At 42.5% G+C, this 19,740-nt stretch overlaps 1 protein-coding gene across 7 annotated transcripts in view; it reads left to right on the top strand.

Moving 5' to 3' along the window:
* Positions 1-19,740, top strand: part of UBXN2A (UBX domain protein 2A) — a 76,408-nt gene that overhangs the window by 40,590 nt on the left and 16,078 nt on the right. For all 7 annotated transcript variants that reach the window (XM_054476532.2, XM_063648909.1, XM_063648908.1 and 4 more), the window contains exons 3-6: positions 3,208-3,346; positions 8,931-9,037; positions 14,920-15,057; positions 16,699-16,857. In XM_054476532.2, coding sequence (XP_054332507.1) covers positions 3,208-3,346; positions 8,931-9,037; positions 14,920-15,057; positions 16,699-16,857 — 543 coding nt within the window. The remainder of the gene's footprint in view (positions 1-3,207; positions 3,347-8,930; positions 9,038-14,919; positions 15,058-16,698; positions 16,858-19,740) is intronic.

Below are 19,740 nucleotides of genomic sequence, written 5' to 3'. Positions count from 1 at the left end.
AGTGACTACAGATGTGCACCACCACGCCAAGGCTCAGTGATGGCTGTTTTCCACGACTGTCGAGCATAGTGATTAAGAGCAGAGACATTGGTAGCTTGAGTTCAGTTCCTAGCACTGCCTCCTAGTAGCTTTGTGGTCTCTGGCAAATTTCTTAAGCTTTTTCTTCATCTATTAAATGGGGATAAAAATAATACCTACTTTTTCAGGTCATTGTGAGGATTTGAATGAGTTGGCACATGTAAGGTACTTAGAATAGTGCTTTATAAGATGTCGTGGTTAGGATCACAGACTTGGGAGACAGAGTAGCAGCATGGTTAGTTAACAGTATCTAACTTTGCCGGGCGCGGTGGCTCATGCCTATAATCCCAGCACTTTGGGAGGCTGAGGCAGGTGGATCACAAGGTCAGGAGATCGAGATAATCCTGGCTAACATGGTGAAACCCTGTCTCTACTAAAAATACAAAAAATTAGCCAGGTGTGGTGGCAGGTGCCTGTAGTCCCAGCTACTCCGGAGGCTGAGGCAGGAGAATGGCGTGAACCCGGGAGGCGGAGCTTGCAGTGAGCCGAGATTGCGCCACTGCAGTCCAGCCTGGGGGACAGAGTGAGACTCCATCTCAGAAAAAAAAAAAAAAAAACAGTATCTAACTTATATTTCCTGGCACAGTATAAGAGGTATAAAAGTATGATTTATAATAGTTTATAAAAGTATTATAGAATTTGAGAAATCGTATTTCTTTCTGTACTTTTATAAATGTTCCTGCATGATTTCAAAAGAGAACAACCAGAAACCATCTTTTTCTAGCAAACGGAATCTTAGATAATATTTCTTTTTTTTTTTCTTTCTTTTTTTTTTTTTTTGAGACAGAGTCTCGCTCTGTCACCAGGCTGGAGTGCAGTGGCATGATCTCGGCTCACTGCAACCTCCGCCTCCCAGGTTCAAGCGATTCTTCTGCCTCAGCCTCCTGAGTAGCTAGGACTACAGGTACGCACCACCACACCTAGCTAATTTTTATATTTTTAGTAGAGACGAGGTTTCGTCATGTTGTCCAGAATGGTCTTGATCTCTTGACCCCATGATCCGCCCGCCTCAGCCTCCCAAAGTGCTGGGATTACAGGCATGAACTACCTTACCCAGCTGATATTTCTTATATAAAGAAATAAAAATACAAAATAAAAACTAGTAAAGTATTAAACTACTATAGGCTGGATGCAGTGGCTCACACCTGTAATCCCAGTACTTTGGGAAACAGACACGGGAGGATTGCTTGAGCCCAGGAGTTTGAGATAAGCCTGGACAGCATAGTGAGACCCTTTTTCTCCAAAACATTTATTTATGTATTTGCTCTGTTGCCAGGCTGGAGTGCAGTGGTGCGATCTCGGCTCACTGCAACCTCCGCCTCCCAGGTTCAAGTGATTCTCCTGCCTCAGCCTCCTGAGTAGCTGGGAGTACAGGAGCGTACCACCATGCCCAGCTAATTTTTGTGTTTTTTGTAGAGACAGGGTTTCACTATGTTGGCCAGAATGGTCTCAATCTCTTGACTTCATGATCCTCCCGCCTCGGCCTCTCAAAGTGCTGGGATTACAGGCATGAGCCACTGTTCCCGGCCTCTCCAAAACATTTTTAAAATTCAGCCAGCTGTCGCAATGTGTGCCTGTAGAACCAGCTACTTGGGGGAGAATCACTTGAGCCCAGGAGGTTGAGGCAGCAGTGAGCTGTGATCATGCCACTGCACTCCATCCTGGGTGACAGAATGAGACTCTGTCTCAAAAATAAATAAATCACTATAAATAACGTTTTCAGTGGGAAATATTCTGAAGTGTGCAAAGGAACAAAAATGCAATTGTTCCTGGTGCATTATCCCCTTTAGTTCAAGAGTGTTTTCTGTTACCAAAAAAATGCATAGTAATCCCTTTTAAAGTCATTTTGAGCCCTTTAAAAATAACACATTTTTGGCCAGGAGCAATGGCTCACACCTGTAATCCCAGCACTTTGGGTGGCCAAGACAGGCACATCACTGGAGCCCAGGAGTTTGAAACCAGCCTGGGCAACATGGTGAAATTTTATCTCTACAAAAAATTAGCTGGACATGGTGGTGTGAGCCTGTAGTCTCAGCTACTTGGGGGTCTGAAGTGGGAAGATTGGTTGAGTCCTGGAGGTTGAGACTGTAGAGAGCTGAAATCGCGCCACTCCACTCCAGCCTGCACGACAGAGAGGGACCTTGTCTCAAAAAAACCTCAAAAACAAAACAAAAACAACACATTTTTTACTCCAGACCAGTGGTTTTTAACCTAGAGAGATTTTTGCCCCTAGACGCATTTGGCAATGTGAAGAGATGTTTTTGGTTGTTATAACACTGAGGATTGGGGATGGGGCAGGGATGTGCATCCTACTTGTTGTATCTCATGGGTAAAGGCCAAGGATACGGTTAAACATTCTGCAACAGTGATCCCCAACTTTTTTTGCACCAGGGACTGGTTTTGTGGAAGACAGTTTTTCCACGGACCTGTCAGGGGAGAAGGGGAGATGGTTTTGGGATGATTGAAGCACATTACATTTATTTGCACTTTATTTCTATTATTATTACATTGTAATGTATAATGAAATAATTATACAACTCACCATAATGTAGAATCAGTGGGAATCCTAAGCTTGTTTTCCTGCAACTAGATGGTCCCATTTGGGGGCGATGGGAAACAGCGACAGATCATGAGGCATTAGAGTCTCATAAGGAGCCTGCAACCTATATCCCTTGGATGCTCAGTTCACAGGTTCATGCTCCTATGGGAATCTAATGCCACCACTGATCTGACAGGAGGCAGAGCTCAGGTGGTAATGTGAGCGATGGGAGCGACAGTAAATACAGATGAAGCTTTGCTTGTTCGCCTATCACTCACCACCTGCTGTATGACCTGGTTCCTGACAGGCCATGGGCCTAGAGGTTGGGGATCCCAATCTCCAATGCACAGGACACCTCATACAGCAAAGCATTATTCATTTCTAAATGTTAATAGAGCTGAGGTTGAGAAAACCATGCTCTGGACTAAAAAGGGGTTAATGACTTCCCCAAGGTTATATTAACTTAGAAGAGGGCCTGAACTACAGACATGCATGTAGCATCTAAGTTCAATATCCTTAACTAGAAAAAAATAAGTAAATTTTTAGAGACCTAATAGTTAATAGTGCCTGTTTTTCTTTATCTCGTTTAGGGTTTGTGAAACAGGATCTGATAATCAACCTCTTGATAATAATCAACAATCAAATTGTGAATATTTTGTTGATAGCCTTTTTGAGGAAGCTCAGAAGGTTAGTTCCAAATGCGTGTCTCCTGCTGAACAGAAGAAACAGGTAAATAAATGTCTATTACTTTTCTTTTTCTTCCAGTGTTTCTCAATATATGGACCTGTTAGAGGGTCCCTAAGGTCAAAATAGTTTTGTTTGTTTGAGACAACGTCTTTCTCTGTCACCCAGACTGGAGTGCAGTGGCTCGATCTTAGCCCACTGCAACCTCAACCTCCTGGGTTCAAGCAGTCCTCCTGCCTCAGCCTTCCCAGATAGCCCGGACCTCAGCACACACCACCATGCCCAGCTAATTTTTTTATTCTTTTGTAGAGACAGGGTCTTGCTTTGTTGCCCAGGCTGGTCTCAAATTCCTGGGCTCAAGTAGTTCTGCCTTGGTTTCCCAAAGTGCTGGGATTATAGGTGTGAGGCCAAAACTGTTTTCATAGTAGATATTATTTCCCTTTTTCACTATGTTCACAAGCTAGGCACACCTATAATCCCAGCACTTTAGGAGGCTGAGGCAGGAGGATCACTTGAGCCTAGGAGTTAAAAACCAGTCTGGGCAATAAAGCAAGACTCATCTCTACAAAAGAATAAAAAAATTAACTGGGCATGGTGCCATGTGCCTGTAGTCCCAGCTTCTTGGGAGGCTGAGTTGGGAGGATTGCTTGAGCTCGGGAGTTTGAGGGTGCAGTGAGCCATGACCGCACCACTGCACTCCAGCCTGGGTGACAGAGTGAGACCCTGACTGATAAGGTAAGGTAAGGTAAGGGTAAGGTAAGGTAAGGTAAAAAAATAACTGTGTTCACTTTGCACTGATATTACAAAAGTAGTGGTGGGTAAAACTGCAACACCTTAGCAGGAATCAAGGCAGTGGCAACAAACTGTGCTAGCAGTTACTGGTTGAACATCCCAAATCCACTGAATCCAAAAATCCAAAATGCTTCAAAGTCCAACATGTTTTGAGTGCTGACATGATGCTAAAAGGGATGCTCATTGGGGGCATTTCAGATTTTGAGTCTTGAATTTGAAAAGCTCAACCAGCAAATATTTCAAAATCTGAAATTCAAAACCCTCTGATCGCAAGCATTTCAGATAAGGGATATTCAACCTGTACTTTATTCTTGGAGTATACTTCCAAGGGGAAAAAAAACTAATTTTAATTAAGAATGTCCTTGATGCAGTAGAATTTATAAATTTTGTTTCTCAGCTGGGCACAGTGGCTCATGCCTGTAATCCCAGCACTTTGGGAGGCTGAGGCGGGTGGATCACGAGGTCAGGAGTTCAAGATCAGCCTGATCAACATGGTAAAACCCTGTGTCTACTAAAAATACAAAAATTAGCCAGGCATGGTGGTGCGCGCCTGTAATCCCAGCTACTCAGGAGGCCAAGGCAGGAGAATCGCGTGAACCTGGGAGGCGGAGGTTGCAGTAAGCTGAGATTGCGCCACTGCACTCCAGCCTGGGCGACAGAGCTAGACTCGGTCTCAAAATAAATGAATGAATTAATTAATTAATTTTGTATCTCAAACCTTGAATACACATCTTATTATTCTGTGTGACAAAATGTGAAGTATACATAAAGTATTTCTACAATATACAGAAGTGTCTCAAGGAAAGGTGCAGTTATTTGAGATCAACAAACTGTCTGCTTTTTCATGGCATATTGTTTCTGCAAGAAAGAATGGTTTACTTACAGACTATGGATATTCCAACTCGCTCTGTCGCCCAGGCTGGAGTGCAATGGCGCAATCTCAGCCCACTGCAAGCTCTGCCTCCCAGGTTCAAGCCATTCTCCTGCCTCAGCCTCCCTAGTAGCTGGGATTACAGGTGCGCACCACCATGCCTGGCTAATTTTTTGTATTTTTAGTAGAGACGGGGTTTCACCACGTTGGTCAGGCTGGTCTCAAACTCCTGACCTTGTGATCTGCCCACCTCAGCCTCCCAAAGTTCTGGGATTACAGGCGTGAGCCACCGCACCTGGCCTGGTAGATATTTTCTTTTTTTCTTTTTTTTTTTTCTCTGAGACAGAGTCTTGCTCTGTCGCCCAGGCTGGAGTGCAGTGGTGCGATCTCTGCTCACTGCAAGCTCCACCTCCCAGGTTCACGCCATTCTCCTGCCTCAGCCTCCCAAGTAGCTCGGACTACAAGTGTCCGCCACCACACCTGGCTAATTTTTTGTATTTTTAGTAGAGACAGGGTTTCACAGTGTTAGCCAGGATGCTTTCAATCTTCTGACCTCGTGATCTGCCCGCCTCAGCCTCCCAAAGAGTGCTTGAATTACAGGTGTGAGCCGCCGTGTCCAGCCTTTTTTTTTTTTTTTTTTTTGAGATGGAGTCTTGCTCTGTCACCCAGGCTGGAGTGCAGTTTCACAATCAGCTCACTGCAGCCTCTGCCTCCTGGATTCAAGCCATTCTCCTGCCTCAGCCTCCCCAGTAGCTGGGATTACAGGCATGCACCACCACGCCTAGCTAATTTTTGTATTTTAGTAGAGACGGGGTTTCACCATGTTGGACAGGCTGGTCTCAAACTCCTGACCTGGTGATCCACCTGCCTCAGCCTCCCAAAGTACTGGGATTACAGGCGTGAGCCACCGTGCCTGGCCCTGCCTGGTAGATATTTTCTAATAATGAATGAAGTGAGCCTGGCACTTCAAGGAAAACAACTTATAGTAGCTGTTGAAAATGATAAATTTTTTTTTTTTTTTTTTGAGACAGAGTCTCGCTCTGTCGCCCAGGCTGGAGCGCAGTGGTGCGATCTCGGCTCACTGCAAGTTCCGCCTCCCAGGTTCATGCCATTCTCCTGCCTCAGCCTCCCGAGTAGTTGGGACTGCAGGCGACCATCACCACGCCTGGCTAATTTTTTTTTTTATTTTTAGTGGATATGGGGTTTCACCATGTTAGTCAGGATGGTCTTGATCTCCTGACCTCGTGATCCGCCCCACTCAGCCTCCCAAAGTGCTGGGATTACAGACTTGAGCCACCGTGCCCGGCCAAAAAATCATAAATTTTTATTTAACAGATTTTTTTTTTTTTTTTTTTTTTTTGAGACAGACTCTCGCTGTGTCGCCCAGGCTGGAGAGCAGTGGTGTGATATCGGCTCACTGCAAGCTCCACCTCCTGGGTTCACACCATTCTCCTGCCTCAGCCTCCTGAGTAGCTGGGACTACAGGCACCCGCCACCACGCCTGGCTAATTTTTTTGTATTTTTAGTAGAGACAGGGTTTCACCATGTTAGCCAGGATGGTCTCGATCTCTTGACCTCATGATCCTCCCGCCTCGGCCTCCCAAAGTGCTGGAATTACAGACCGAGCCACTGCGCCTGGCCTTAACCAACTTTTTAAGTGAAAATAAGACTTTTAGAAAATTGCCACTATAGGCTGGGCTTGGTGGCTTACACCTGTAATCCCATCGCTTTGGGAGGCCGAGGTGGGTGAATCACTTGAGGCCAGGAGTTCAAGACCAGCCTGGCTAACGTGGTGAAACTCTTTCTCTACTAAAAAATACAAAAATTAGCTGAGCTTGGTGATGCACGCCTGTAATCTCAGCTACTCAGGAGGTTAAGGCATGAGAATCGCTTGAACCAGGGAGGCGGAGGTTGCAGTGAACCAAGATCGTGCCACTGCACTCTAGCCTGGGTAACACAGCAAGACTGTCTCAAAAAAAAAAAAGAAAAGAAAAGAAAAAGAAAGCAACCATACCTTGACAACTTCTCAAAACTTAAGGAATTTCCTAATGAGATTAGTGTCATTTTGATAAATATAAATTTTTTTATATAATTAAATGTGTCAGCAGTTGGAAGATCTGCATAATCAAGAAAACCAGTATTTTCCAAATGAGCAATATATGATGTTATACAGTGATGCATGAGTAAAAGAGCCAAAGAATCACATATACTAAAAGACTTTAACGTAACAAGTATATGAAAAGATGGTTGGTAAGTTTCAGATTCCACATTCAGATTCTCAACTAACTTTTGAGCTACTACTACTACTTATTAAATTTTGAAGAAGTGTCAAAGAAGATTATCCTGGGAAGGCTATTAAAATACTTCTTTTTCTAACTGCATAACTGTATGAGGTTTGGTTTTAAAAAAAAACATTTCAATCAAAATAACATGTCAAAGCAGACTGAGAGCGGTACCAATTATGAGACCCCAGCTGATTTTTTGACATGAGACATTTTAAAAAGTATTTGTGAAAAATCCTTTCACTCTGATTTGTTTTTTAAATTAAAACTTAATCTATTAGTTGTGAAAGGCTTATGTTGAAAAATAGCAGCCTTATTACTCCTTGACCCTAGCATCTACTTTCTTTTTTCTTTTTTTGTTTTTTTAAGATGGCGTTTCACTCCTGTTGCCCAGGCTGGAGTGCAGTGGTGCGATCTCGTCTCCCCACAGCTTCCGCCTCCTGGGTTCAAGCAATTCTCCTACCTCAGCCTGGGATTACAGGCATGCACCACCATGCCTAGCTAATTTGTATTTTTAGTAGAGACGGGGTTTCTCCATGTTGGTCAGGCTGGTCTTGAACTCCTGACCTCACATGATCCACCTGTCTTGGCCTCCCAAAGTGCTGGGATTACAGGCGTGAGCCACCGCATCTGGCCGCATCTACTTTCCAGAGGCAACAACTTACAACTCTTAGATATTTCTACTGACATGAGCTTTCTGTTTCTGATAATATGCTAATAGTGATAGTTCTTGATTTTTCAGATTTTTGAATTATGTATTCACTTTGTATTATAGATAATAAGGATTTAGCTCTTTTTCTACCTTCCCCCTCTCCCCAAATCACCTCTTCCCATTCTTCTAACATAGTTGTGTCACAGTTGGGGCTTAAATCAATTGTTATTTATATCTGTAAAAGTGTAAATACTGTACAGCATAAGCGGGAGCTACCGTGCCTGGCCCACCAGTTAAAATTTTTCTAAGGGAAGATTGTGGCGAAACCCTCCTTCCTTCAGTGGATTGGTTGTCCACTAGGGGAGCTCTACTGCTCTTGCTCTGGAATCTATGATCCTGAGTATTCTCCTCTCTCCTGATTACTCAATTCTATGCATCGCCCAACATCGCCTCCCCCTTATATTTTAATGTTTATGAAGCCAATTGTATTAGTCCATTTTTATGCTGCTGATAAAGACATACCCGAGATTGGGAAGAAAGGAAGTTTAATTTGACTTACAGTTCCACATGGCTGGGGAGGTCTCATAATCATGGCACCAGCAGTAGAAAATGAGCAAGAAGCAAAAGTGGAAACTCCTGATAAACCCACCAGATCTCATGAGACTTATTCACTATCACAAGAATTGCATGGGAAACACGGGCCCCCATGATTCAATTACTTCCCCCTTGGTCCCTCCCACAACACACGGGAATTCTGGGAGATACAATTCAACTTGAGATTTTGGTGGGGACACAGCCAAACCATATCAATGATTTTAATTTTTTGTAGAAACTGGGTCTCGCTATGTTGCTAGGGCTGGTCTTCAGCTCCTAGGCTCAAGCAGTCCTCCTGTCTTGGCCTCCTGAAGTGCTGGGATTACAGGAGTGAGCCACCCCACCCAGCATGAATAGTGATAGAAGAAATTTTCAAAGGACTTTCAGTCCTACTACATTTTATTAACATGATGCATTTTGTTTCCTACTGTTTTGCAGGTAGATGTAAATATAAAATTATGGAAAAACGGATTCACCGTCAATGACGATTTCAGAAGTTATTCCGATGGTGCCAGTCAGCAGTTTTTGAACTCCATCAAAAAGGGGTGAGTAGCCAGGTGTGGTAGCTCAAGCCTGTAATCCCAAAACTTTGGCAGGCTGTGGCGAGAGGATTGCCTGAGCTCAGGAGTTCAAGGCCAGCCAGGGAACATAGCCAGACCTCATCTCTACTTAAAAAAAAAATTACCAGCCAGCCCAGCTACTCAGGATTGCTTGCACTTGGGAGACTGAGGCTACAGTGAGCCATGCTTGCACCACTGCACTCCAGCCTGGGCAACAGCACGAGGCCCTGTCTCCAAAAAAAAAAAAAAAAAAGGGGGGGTCAGCGGGGTGGGGGCATGTGTGGTGGCTCATGCCTGTGATCCCAGCACTTTGGGAGGCTGACGCGGGCAGATCACCTGAGGTTGGGAGTTCGAGACCAGCCTGACCAACATGGAGAAACCCGTCTCTACTAAAAATACAAAATTAGCCAAGTGTGGTGGCACATGCCTGTAATCCCAGCTACTTGGGAGTCTGAGGAGGAGAATCGCTTGAACCCAAGAGGCAGAGGTTGCGGTGGGCCAAGATTGCACCATTGCACTCCAGCCTGGACAACAAGAGCAAAACTCCATCTCAAAACCAAAGCAAAACAAAAAAAAAAAAAAACGAGGTGGAGTGAGTAATCTTTGTAATCGGAAGGTATTTTAGGCATTTTTTTGGTGAAAGAATCCATTTTAATGTTCACACACTCCCTACACATTCACAGATACACTTTTTCTTTTGTACATTCACATTTTTATAAGATGAATTTTCTTAAGAGATCCACAACTACAATTTTTTTTTTTTCTGAGATGGAGTCTCGCTCTTTTGATCAGGCTGGAATACGGTGACATGATCTCAGCACACTGCAGCCTCTGCCTACTGGGGTCAAGTGATTCTTGTGCCTCACCCTCCTGAGTAGCTGAGATTACGGATGCACGCCACCATGCCCATCTAATTTTTGTATTTTTTAATAACAGTTTCACCATGTTGGCCAGGCTAGTCTAGAACTCCTGACCTCAAGTGATCTGCCCGCCTCTGCCTCCCAAATTGCTGAGATTACAGGCGTGAGGCACCACATGTGGCCAACATATATAATTTTGAAGAAAGTTTAGGAACTTGAATTCTGATCAACGCAAATCTTACTTAATTTACTTTACTAAGTATTTTCTAATACCTCATTTTCTTTATTATTTAATATTTATGTTTAAATGTTTAAATATCTTTAAAGTCTTTAAAATGGTCATGGTAGAAGTCTCTCTGACCCTACTCTGGCTTGGGAGGCTGCCCGATTCATGAATAAAAATTTTAAAAGAATCTGCCGGGCACGGTGGCTCATGCCTGTAATCCCAGCACTTTGGGAGGCCGAGGCGTGCGGATCACGAGGTCAGGAGATCAAGACCATCCTAGCTAACCCGGTGAAACCCCGTCTCTACTAAAAATACAAAAAAATTAGCCAGGTATGGTGGCGGGCACCTGTAGTCCCAGCTACTCGGGAGGCTGAGGCAGGAGAATGGCTTGAACCTGGGAGGCGGAGCTTGCAGTGAGCCAAGATCACGCCACTGCACTCCAGCCTGGGCAACAGAGCAAGACTCCGTCTCAAAAAAAAAAAAAAAAAATTTTTTTTTCTTTAAAAAAAGAAAAAAAATTGTAGCTGGGCACGGGGGCTCACGCCTGTAATCCCAGCACTTTGGGAGGCTGAGGCAGGTGGATCACGAGGTCAGGAGTTCAAGACCAGCCTGGCCAACATAGTGAAACCCCGTCTCTACTAAAAATACAAAAATTAGCCGTGCATGGTGGCACGTGCCTGTTAGTCCCAGCTACTCGGGAGGCTGAGGCAGGAGAATTGCTTGAACCCAGGAGGCAGAGGCTGTGGTGAGCCAAGATCACAGCACTGCACCCCAACCTGGGCAACAGAGCCAGATTCCATCTCAAAAAAAAAAATTGCAATGTTTACTATATATTTATGAATCTAAGTATTATACATGCTTGGTCTAGAAAATTTTTTTAAGTATTAAGAACTCAAAAATCAGCCAGGCATGGTGGCTCATGCCTGTAATCCCAGCACTTTGGGTAGCCAAGGTGGGTGGATCACCTGAGGTCAGGAGTTTAAGACCATCCTGGCCAACATGGGAAAACCCCATCTCTACTAAAAAATACAAAAATTAGCCGGGCATGGTAGCGGGCACCTGTAATCCCAGATGCTTAGGAGGCTGAGGCAGGGAGAATTGCTTGAACACAGGAGGCAGAGGTTGCAGTGAGCCGAGATCATGCCACTGCACTCCAGCCTGGGCGACAGAGCGAGACTCTGTCTCAAAAAAAAAAAAGAACTTAAAAATCACTTATAATTTAACCACTCTGAAGTAACTGCTGTTAACATTTTTGTTGAATTTCATTCTATCATTTTCTGTCCATAGATGCATATATACTACTTGTACATTTATTTTTAAAACAATTTTAAATTCATCATTATAAAATATTTGAATATATCTGAGTATTATTTTATCACAACAGTGCCCCATAATTTTTATATATACTTAATTGTTCTTGGCAACATAGAGTTTTTTGTTTTTATGTTTTTTGAGGCTGGAGTGCAGTGGCATGATCATAGCTCATTGCAGCTTCAAACTCCCCATCTCAAGTGGTCCTCCTACCTCCGCCTCCCAAATAGCTGGAACTATAGGTGTATGTCACCATGCCCAGCTAATTTTTTTTAATTTTTAGTAAAGATGAGGTCTAGCTGTGTTACCCAGGCTGGTCTCAAACTCCTGATCTCAAGCAATCCTCCTGCCTCGATCTGCCAAATTGCAGGGATTACCAGCGTGAGCCACCACGCCCAGCCAAGTATTTTAAATTTTACCACTATGAAAAATATTTTTGACTATTTTGTTTTTATGTTAAAAAAAAAACCCAGCTTTGTTTAGATATAATTAACCTACCATAAACTTCATCCCTTTGAAGTATATAGTTAAGTATTTTTAATATGTCTACAGAGTTTTACAATCATCAACACAATCTAATTTCAGAATATCATTATCACTCCCAAAAGCTGAATATATTGCTGAAAGAAAAAAAAATCAGATACTAGAAGTCACTCTCCATTTTCCCCTGCAGCCCTAACATAACCACGAATCCACTTTCTGTCCATCTCTATGGATTTCTGTCACTATGTATTTACCTGTTCTACTCATTTTCACATTTTGGGCTATTATGAATAATGCTACTATGAACATTTATATACAAGTTTTTGTGTGGTCATATGTTTTCATTTCTCTCAGGTATAAATCTAGGAGTGGAGTTGTTAACTCTTATATTAACTGTATGAAGAACTGCCCAAATGTATTCCAAAGTGACAGTACCATTTAACATTCCTACCAGCCATGTATGAGGCTTCCAGTTTTTCCACATCCTAACACATGTTAGCTTCTGTTTTTTTAAATTATAGCCATTTTAGTGGTTGTGAAGGGGTCATTCTGGTTTTGATTTACATTTCTCTAATGACCAGTGATGTTGAGTGTCTTTTCATGTGCTTATTGGCCATTTGTACATCTTCTTTGGAAAAATGCCTGTTCAAATCCTCTGTCCAGTTTTTTTATTTGTTTGTTTGTTTTTGTTTGTTTTGTTTTTCTTTCTTTTTTTTGTTTTTTAGACAGAGTCTCGCTCTGTTGGCGAGGCTGGAGTATAGTGGCATGATCTCGGCTCACTGTAACCTTCGCTTCCCATGTTCAAGTGATTCTCCTGCCTCAGCCTCCCAAGTAGCTGGAATTACAGGCATGTACCACCACACCCGGCTAATTTTTTTTTTTTAGTAGAGACAGGGTTTTACCACACTCGCCAGGCTGGTCTTGAACTCCTGATCTCACGTGATCCACCCGCCTCGGCCTTTCACAGTGCTAGGATTACAGGCATGAGCCACCGTGCTCAGCCTGTTTATATTTTCAGATGGGTTATTTGCCTTTTTTTTTAAGTTGTAAGAATTCTTCATTTCTTCTGAATACAAATTCCTTATCAGATACATGATTTGCGAATATTTTCTCTCATTCTTTGAGTGCCTTTTAACTCAAACAGAAAAAATAAAACAGTTACCTAGAATTGCTATATGTATACAGTGGTATTTATTCACTAAAATATTTTTTAAACTTTCTTATTGAAGTATGGCTTATATACACAAAAGTACAGGCCAGGTATGCCAGGTGCAGTGGTTAATGCCTGTAATCTCAGCACTTTCGGAGGCCAAGGCAGGAGGATCATTTGAGCCCAGGAATTAAACCAGCCCTGGCAACATAGCAAGAACCCGTCTCTACAAAAAAAAAAAAAAAAAAAAAAAAAACATAAAAAAAATCACCCGTGGTGGCACACGCCTATAGTCCTGGCTACTTGAGAAGCTAAGATGGGAGAATTGCTTGAGCCCAAGAGGTCGCAGCTGCAGTGAGCCATGTTGGTGCCACTGGACTCCAGCCTGGGCAACAGAGTGAGCTCCTATCTAAAAAAAAAAAAAATAGAAAAGTGCAGAAATCATAAGTATATATTAAATGAATTTGTATTATTTCTGTTATCAGAATAAATCAACTACTTTATTAGAATTTGTTAAAATTTGTCCTTTGGCCGGGCGTGGTGGCTCACACCTGTAATCCCAACACTTTGGGAGGCTGAGGTGGGCAGATCACTTGAGCCTAGGAGTTCAGGACCAGCCTGGGCAACATGGTGAAACCCCATCTTTACAAAAAATACAAAAATTAGCCAGGCATGGTGGCCTATAGTCCCAGCTACTCAGGAGTCTGAGGCAGGAGGATCGCTTCAGCCCAGGAGGTCAAGGCTGCAGGGAGCCATGATTGCACCACTGCACTCCAGCCTGGGCAACAGAATGAGACCCTGTCCCAAAAACAAGAAACTCAAATTATTTAGTTAACAGAGATATCCAGTCTTTTGGCTTCCCTGGGCCACATTGGAAGAAGAAGAATGGTCTTGGGGCACACATAAAATACTAAAATACACTAATACTGATGATAGCTGATAAGCTTAAAAAAAATTGCAAAAAAGTCTCATAAATCTCATAATGTTTTAAGAAAGTTTTCTAGGTGCGGTGGCTCACACCTGTAATCCCAGCACTTTGGGAGGCTGAGGCGGGCGGATCACAAGGTCAGGAGATCGAGACCATCCTGGTTAACACGATGAAACCCCGTCTCTACTAAAAATACAAAAAAAAAATTAGTCGGGCGTGGTGGCAGGTGCCTGTAGTCCCAGCTACTCCGGAGGCTGAGGCAGGAGAGTGGCGTGAACCCAGGAGGCGGAGCTTGCAGTGGGCCGAGATTGTGCCACTGCACTCCAGCCTGGGCGACAGAGCAAGACTCCGTCTCAAAAAAAAAAAAAAAAAAAAAAGTTAGTTTACAAATTTTTGTTGGGCTGCATTCAAAGCCGTCCTAGGCCACAGATTGGACAAGCCTGGTGTAGTATATAGTCATCAAGTATTTCATGACTTTAGTACTATTCTAGGTACTGCTATAAAACTCATGCTGGTTGGGGGAAGTGGTTCACGCCTATAATCCCAGCACTTTGGGAGGCTGAGGGAGGAAGATTGCTTGAGCCCAGGAGTTCAAGACCAGCCTGGACAAGACCCTGTCTCTACAGAAAATTTTAAAAATATATGCTTTCACAATAAAAAATAATAATAATTAAAACTCATGCTGTTCATGAGCTTATGGTCTTAAAAATTATATTCTTGTGGGTTTTTGGTATTGTTCATATTATTTAACTACATTGTTTTGAATACATTTAGTTATTTCATTGTATAGAATATTATATATATTATTTCTGTATATTTCTACGTATTCATTTTTTGTATGTACAGAATGTTTTTCAGAGAAATAAAATACATCGGGAGCTTTATCATTTTATTTCTTTGTTTTCCAAGGGAATTACCTTCAGAATTACAGGGAATTTTTGATAAAGAAGAGGTGGACGTTAAAGTTGAAGACAAGAAAAATGAAATATGTTTGTCTACGAAGCCTGTGTTCCAGCCCTTTTCAGGACAGGGTCACAGACTAGGAAGGTAAGTATGCCTATTGTCTTGTTTTCCATAGATCAAGGCTTAACTAATATTCTGTCTATCATTATTTTACCTGTGTAGACCACATGAATGGAGCTTATCATTTCTCCCATTGGAAATCAGATTTTTTTTAATGTTAATTTTTATGAGGACACCTAAGTCATAGTTACCTAAGTGTATATTAACAATGCCTGGCCAGGCATAGTGGCTCATGCCTGTAATCCCAGCACTTTGGGAGGCCAAGGTGGGCGGATCACCTGAGATCGGGAGTTCGAGACCAGCCTGACCAATATGGAGAAACCCTGTCTCTACTAAAAATACAAAAAATTAGCCAGGCGTGGTGGCATGTGTCTGTAATCCCAGCTCCTCGGGAGGCTGAGGCAGGAGAATTGCTTGAACCTGGGAGGCAGAGGTTGCGGTGAGTCAAGATCACGCCATTGTTCTCCAGTTTGGGTAACAAGAGTGAAACTCTGTCTCAAAAAAGAAAAAAATGCCGGCAATACAGTAAAAAATCATGCAGGCTTTTTTGTTTTTCTTTTTTTCAAATCAAAAGGGCTTGGCTTATTAAGGACGGAATTCAATAGTTAAGTCCTTTTGTGTCCCTTGCACTCACCACTATAGAGTACATGTACTAGCTTTTGAATATTATTGTTCTCTTTTTTTTGAGACAGAGCCTCGCTCTGTTGCCCAGGCTGGAGTGCAGTGGCATGATCTTGGCTCACTGCAACTTCCACCTCCCTAGTTCAAGCAATCCTCCTGCCTCAGCCCCTCTAGTAGCTGGGATTACAGGCATACACCACCATGCCCAGCCAATTTTTGTATTTTTAGTAGAGACAGGGTTTCGCCATGTTGGCCAGGCTGGTCTTGAACTCCTGACCTCAGGTGATCCACCCACCTCGGCCTCGCAAAGTGCTGGGATTATAGGTGTGAGCCACCGCACCCAGCCTATTGTTCTCTTTTATGGTTACCACTGCCTGCAACATTTTGTTCTATGATCTATGTATGAATTTTGAGGTAATAAAAATGAAAATCATTGTCAGTATCAAAGCCTTAAATTATTTTCAAGTTTTACAGTTTCCATCCTTTCTAACAGAATATGCAGAGAGATTAGATAGATATGAGAGCTCTTTGATTTTTATAAATTCTCATATTTTAAATTATCAAGATTGGTAAGGTGCATACATATTCATCCACACATACAAATATATCTGGACGCATCCTTCAGAATGATGAGGAAGTACTTTATTTAGTTTCTTTTTCATTATAACCTAAGGACTAAGCTCAATAAAGAACTTATAATTTCTTTTAGAAATTTAACCTGGGCAGTAGGTAAAGGTAAAGTCCATAGATCTATGAACCTTCTTTAAAATTATCCATTCTGTAAAGCACTACTCAAATAATACCAGTAATAATATATGTAGCTTACAAATTACTTGGATATGTATAATTTCATCAGATTCTTAGAACCATCATATATTGTGGACATAAATAATATATCTTTCTGTTATTACTGAAGAAACAGATATGACTTACAAAAATCTTCCTTAAAGTTATACTTGCTATAATATTTTTATAGTAATTATTTAATGATAAAGTTTTATTGAATGGAAAAAACATCTAACTTTGTTGTCTGGATTGCCTTAGTGCCACACCAAAAATTGTTTCTAAAACAAAGAATATTGAAGTTGAAAATAAAAATAATTTGTCTGCTGTTCCACTGAACAACTTGGAACCCGTTACTAATATACAGATCTGGTTGGCGAATGGAAAAAGGATTGTCCAGAAATTTAACATTTCTCATAGGTGAGTCTTCAATTTCAGTATTTGATTTTTTTTTACCAAGTTTAAATTTCATTTTTTCTTTTCAGTTCAGTCAACAGTTTATTTTTTAGAGATAAAATCTTTCTTTGTTGCCCAGGCCAGAGTGCAATGGCACAGTCATAGCTCACTGCAGTCTTGAAGTCCTGGATTCAAGCAATCCTCCTACCTCAGCCTCCTGAGTTGTAGAACTACAGCCACATGCCACTATGCCCAGCTAACTTTTTTTTTTTAATTTTTATTTATTGCCAGCTAATTTTAAAAATTGTTTTGTAGAAAGGGGGTCTCACTGTGTTGCCCAGACTGGTCTCAAACTCCTGGACTGAATTCATCTTCCTGCCTTAGCCTGCCAAAGTGCTGGGATTACAGGCATGAGCCATCACATCCTGCCAAGCATTTTATTTATATATTTATTTTTTGAATCGGAGTCTCACCCTGTTGCCCAGGCTGGAGTGTAGTGGCGCGATCTCAGCTCACTGCAACCTCTGCCTCCCAGCGTCAAGCAATTCTCCTGCCTCAGCGTCCAATGTAGCTGGGATTACAGGTTTGCACCACCAAGCCCGGCTAATTTTTGTATTTTTAGTAGAGACGGGGTTTCACCAGGAGTTTGGCCAGGGTGGTCTCAAACTTCTGACCTCAAGTGATCTGCCCGCTTTGGCCTCCCAAAGTGCTAGGATTTCAGGAGTGAGCCACCTCGCCCAGCCTGGCCAAGCATTTTAATAAATAGTTCTCTAAACGTAATTATGTCTAGACCATTTTTTTTTTTTGAGGCAAGGTCTCAGTCTGTCACCCAGGCTGGAGTAGAGTGGCGTGAGCCACCATGCCCAGCTGATAATGGGTATTTTTAAACATTGAATGAGGTAGGCCAGGTGCAATGGCCCATGCCTGTAATCCCAGCACTTTGAGGGGCCAAGGCAGGAGGATCACTTGAGCTCAGGAGTTCAAGATCAGCCTGGGCCATATAGTGAGACCTCATCTCTACAAAAAAAATTTTTTAAATTAGCTGAACATGGTGGTGCACATCCGTAGTCCCAGCTACTTGGGAGGAGAATTGCTTGAGCCCAGAAGGTAGAGACTGCAGTGAGCCAAATTGCACCATTACACTGCAAGCCTGGGTGACATTGAGACCCTGTCTCAAAAAATAATAATAATAATAACAATAACAGTAATGAAGTTGGCCGGGCACGGTGGCTCACACCTGTAATCCCTGCACTTTGGGAGGCCGAGGCGGGTGGATCACGAGGTCAGGAGATCGAGACCAGCCTGGCTAACACGATGAAACCCCGTCTCTACTAAAAATACAAAAAAAATTAGCCGGGCGTGGTGGCGGGCGCCTGTAGTCCCAGCTACTCTGGAGGCTGAGGCAGGAGAATGGCGTGAACCCGGGAGGCGGAGCTTGCAGTGAGCCGAGATCGCGCCACTGCACTCCAGCCTGGGCGACTGAGCAAGACTCCATCTCAAAAAAAATAATAATAATAGTAATAATAATGAAGTATTTTCAGTCTGTTTTAGGATTTTCATTCTCATCATTTGATTCATTTTTCTGTTTAACTAGATGCATAATTATGAAAGAATTATTTTTAACGTTTTAAATTAGTCATTAGCATTATATGCATATCCTTCTGTCAATTATAGTGAAAGAATGAAAATACAGAAAAACATTAAAAGAAATTGAAGTTAATATGAATTCCACCACTCAGAGATAATATTATCAGTTTGATGCATTTTTCCAGTCTTTTATCTCTTCCTGAAACCTTTTTTTTTTTTGAGATGGGGTCTTCTGCCACTCAGGCTGGAGTGCAGTGGCACGATCTCAGCTCACTGCAACCTTCATCCCCCGGGTTCAAGCGATTCTCCTGCCTCAGCCTCCTGAGTAGCTGGGATTATAGGCACGTGCCACCATGCCTGGCTAATTTTTGTATTTTTAGTAGAGATGGGGTTTTGCCATGTTGCCCAGGCTGGTCTCAAACTGCTGACCTCAGGTGATCCACCCACCTCGGCCTCCCAAAGTGCTGGGATTACAAGCGTGAGCCACTGTGCCCAGCCTTCTTAAAAGCTTTTTTTTGGCTGGGTGTCATGGCTCATTCTTGTAGTCCCAGCAATTTGTGAGGCTGGGGGCTATTCAGGAGGCTGAGGTGGGAGAATCACCTGAGCCCAGGAGGTTGAGGCTGTAATGAGCCATGATCTCACCACTGTACCCCAGCCTGGGTGACAGAGCAAGACCCTGTCTCAAAAGGAAAAAAAAAAAAAGTTTGTTTTGTTTTAATTAAAAATAGAAACATGCCACATATAGCATATGTAATTTTTCCTTTTAAAAAAAAAATTTTTTTTTCAGGAAATGTGTTACAGATAAATAACAAATATAGGGAGAGAGTTAAAAGAATAAGAATAAAATACATACGTACCACCTACCTCAAAACATAGATTCTTATCAGCATACCTTATGTGTCTTTCTGTGATCATGTCTCTTCTTCTGTGGAAAAGGTAAATAACCACTGTCCTAAATTTGTGTTGATAATTTGCTGCTTTTATTTATAGCTTTACCTAGTATATACGTATTCCTAAAATAGACTAAATTGTTTTGCTTATTTCCAAATAATTACTCCGAATTTCAAACCAGCAAAAACTTACCGAAAAGGGGCCTGGCACGGTGGCTCACGCCTGTAATCCCAGCACTTTCGGAGGCTGAGGTGGGCAGATTACGAGGTCAGGAGATAGAGACCATCCTGGCAAGCACGGTGAAACCCCATCTCTACTAAAAACACAAAAAATTAGCCGGGCGTGGTGGCAAGCGCCTGTAGTCCCAGCTACTCGCGAGGCTGAGGCAGGAGAATGGCGTGAACCTGGGAGGTGGAGCTTGCATTGAGC

The sequence above is a fragment of the Pongo pygmaeus genome, chromosome 12, assembly GCF_028885625.2.
Source record: "Pongo pygmaeus isolate AG05252 chromosome 12, NHGRI_mPonPyg2-v2.0_pri, whole genome shotgun sequence".
Classification (NCBI taxonomy): domain Eukaryota; kingdom Metazoa; phylum Chordata; class Mammalia; order Primates; family Hominidae; genus Pongo; species Pongo pygmaeus.
Note: the sequence above shows the minus strand (reverse complement) of the source record. Positions and strands in the feature narration are given on the sequence as shown.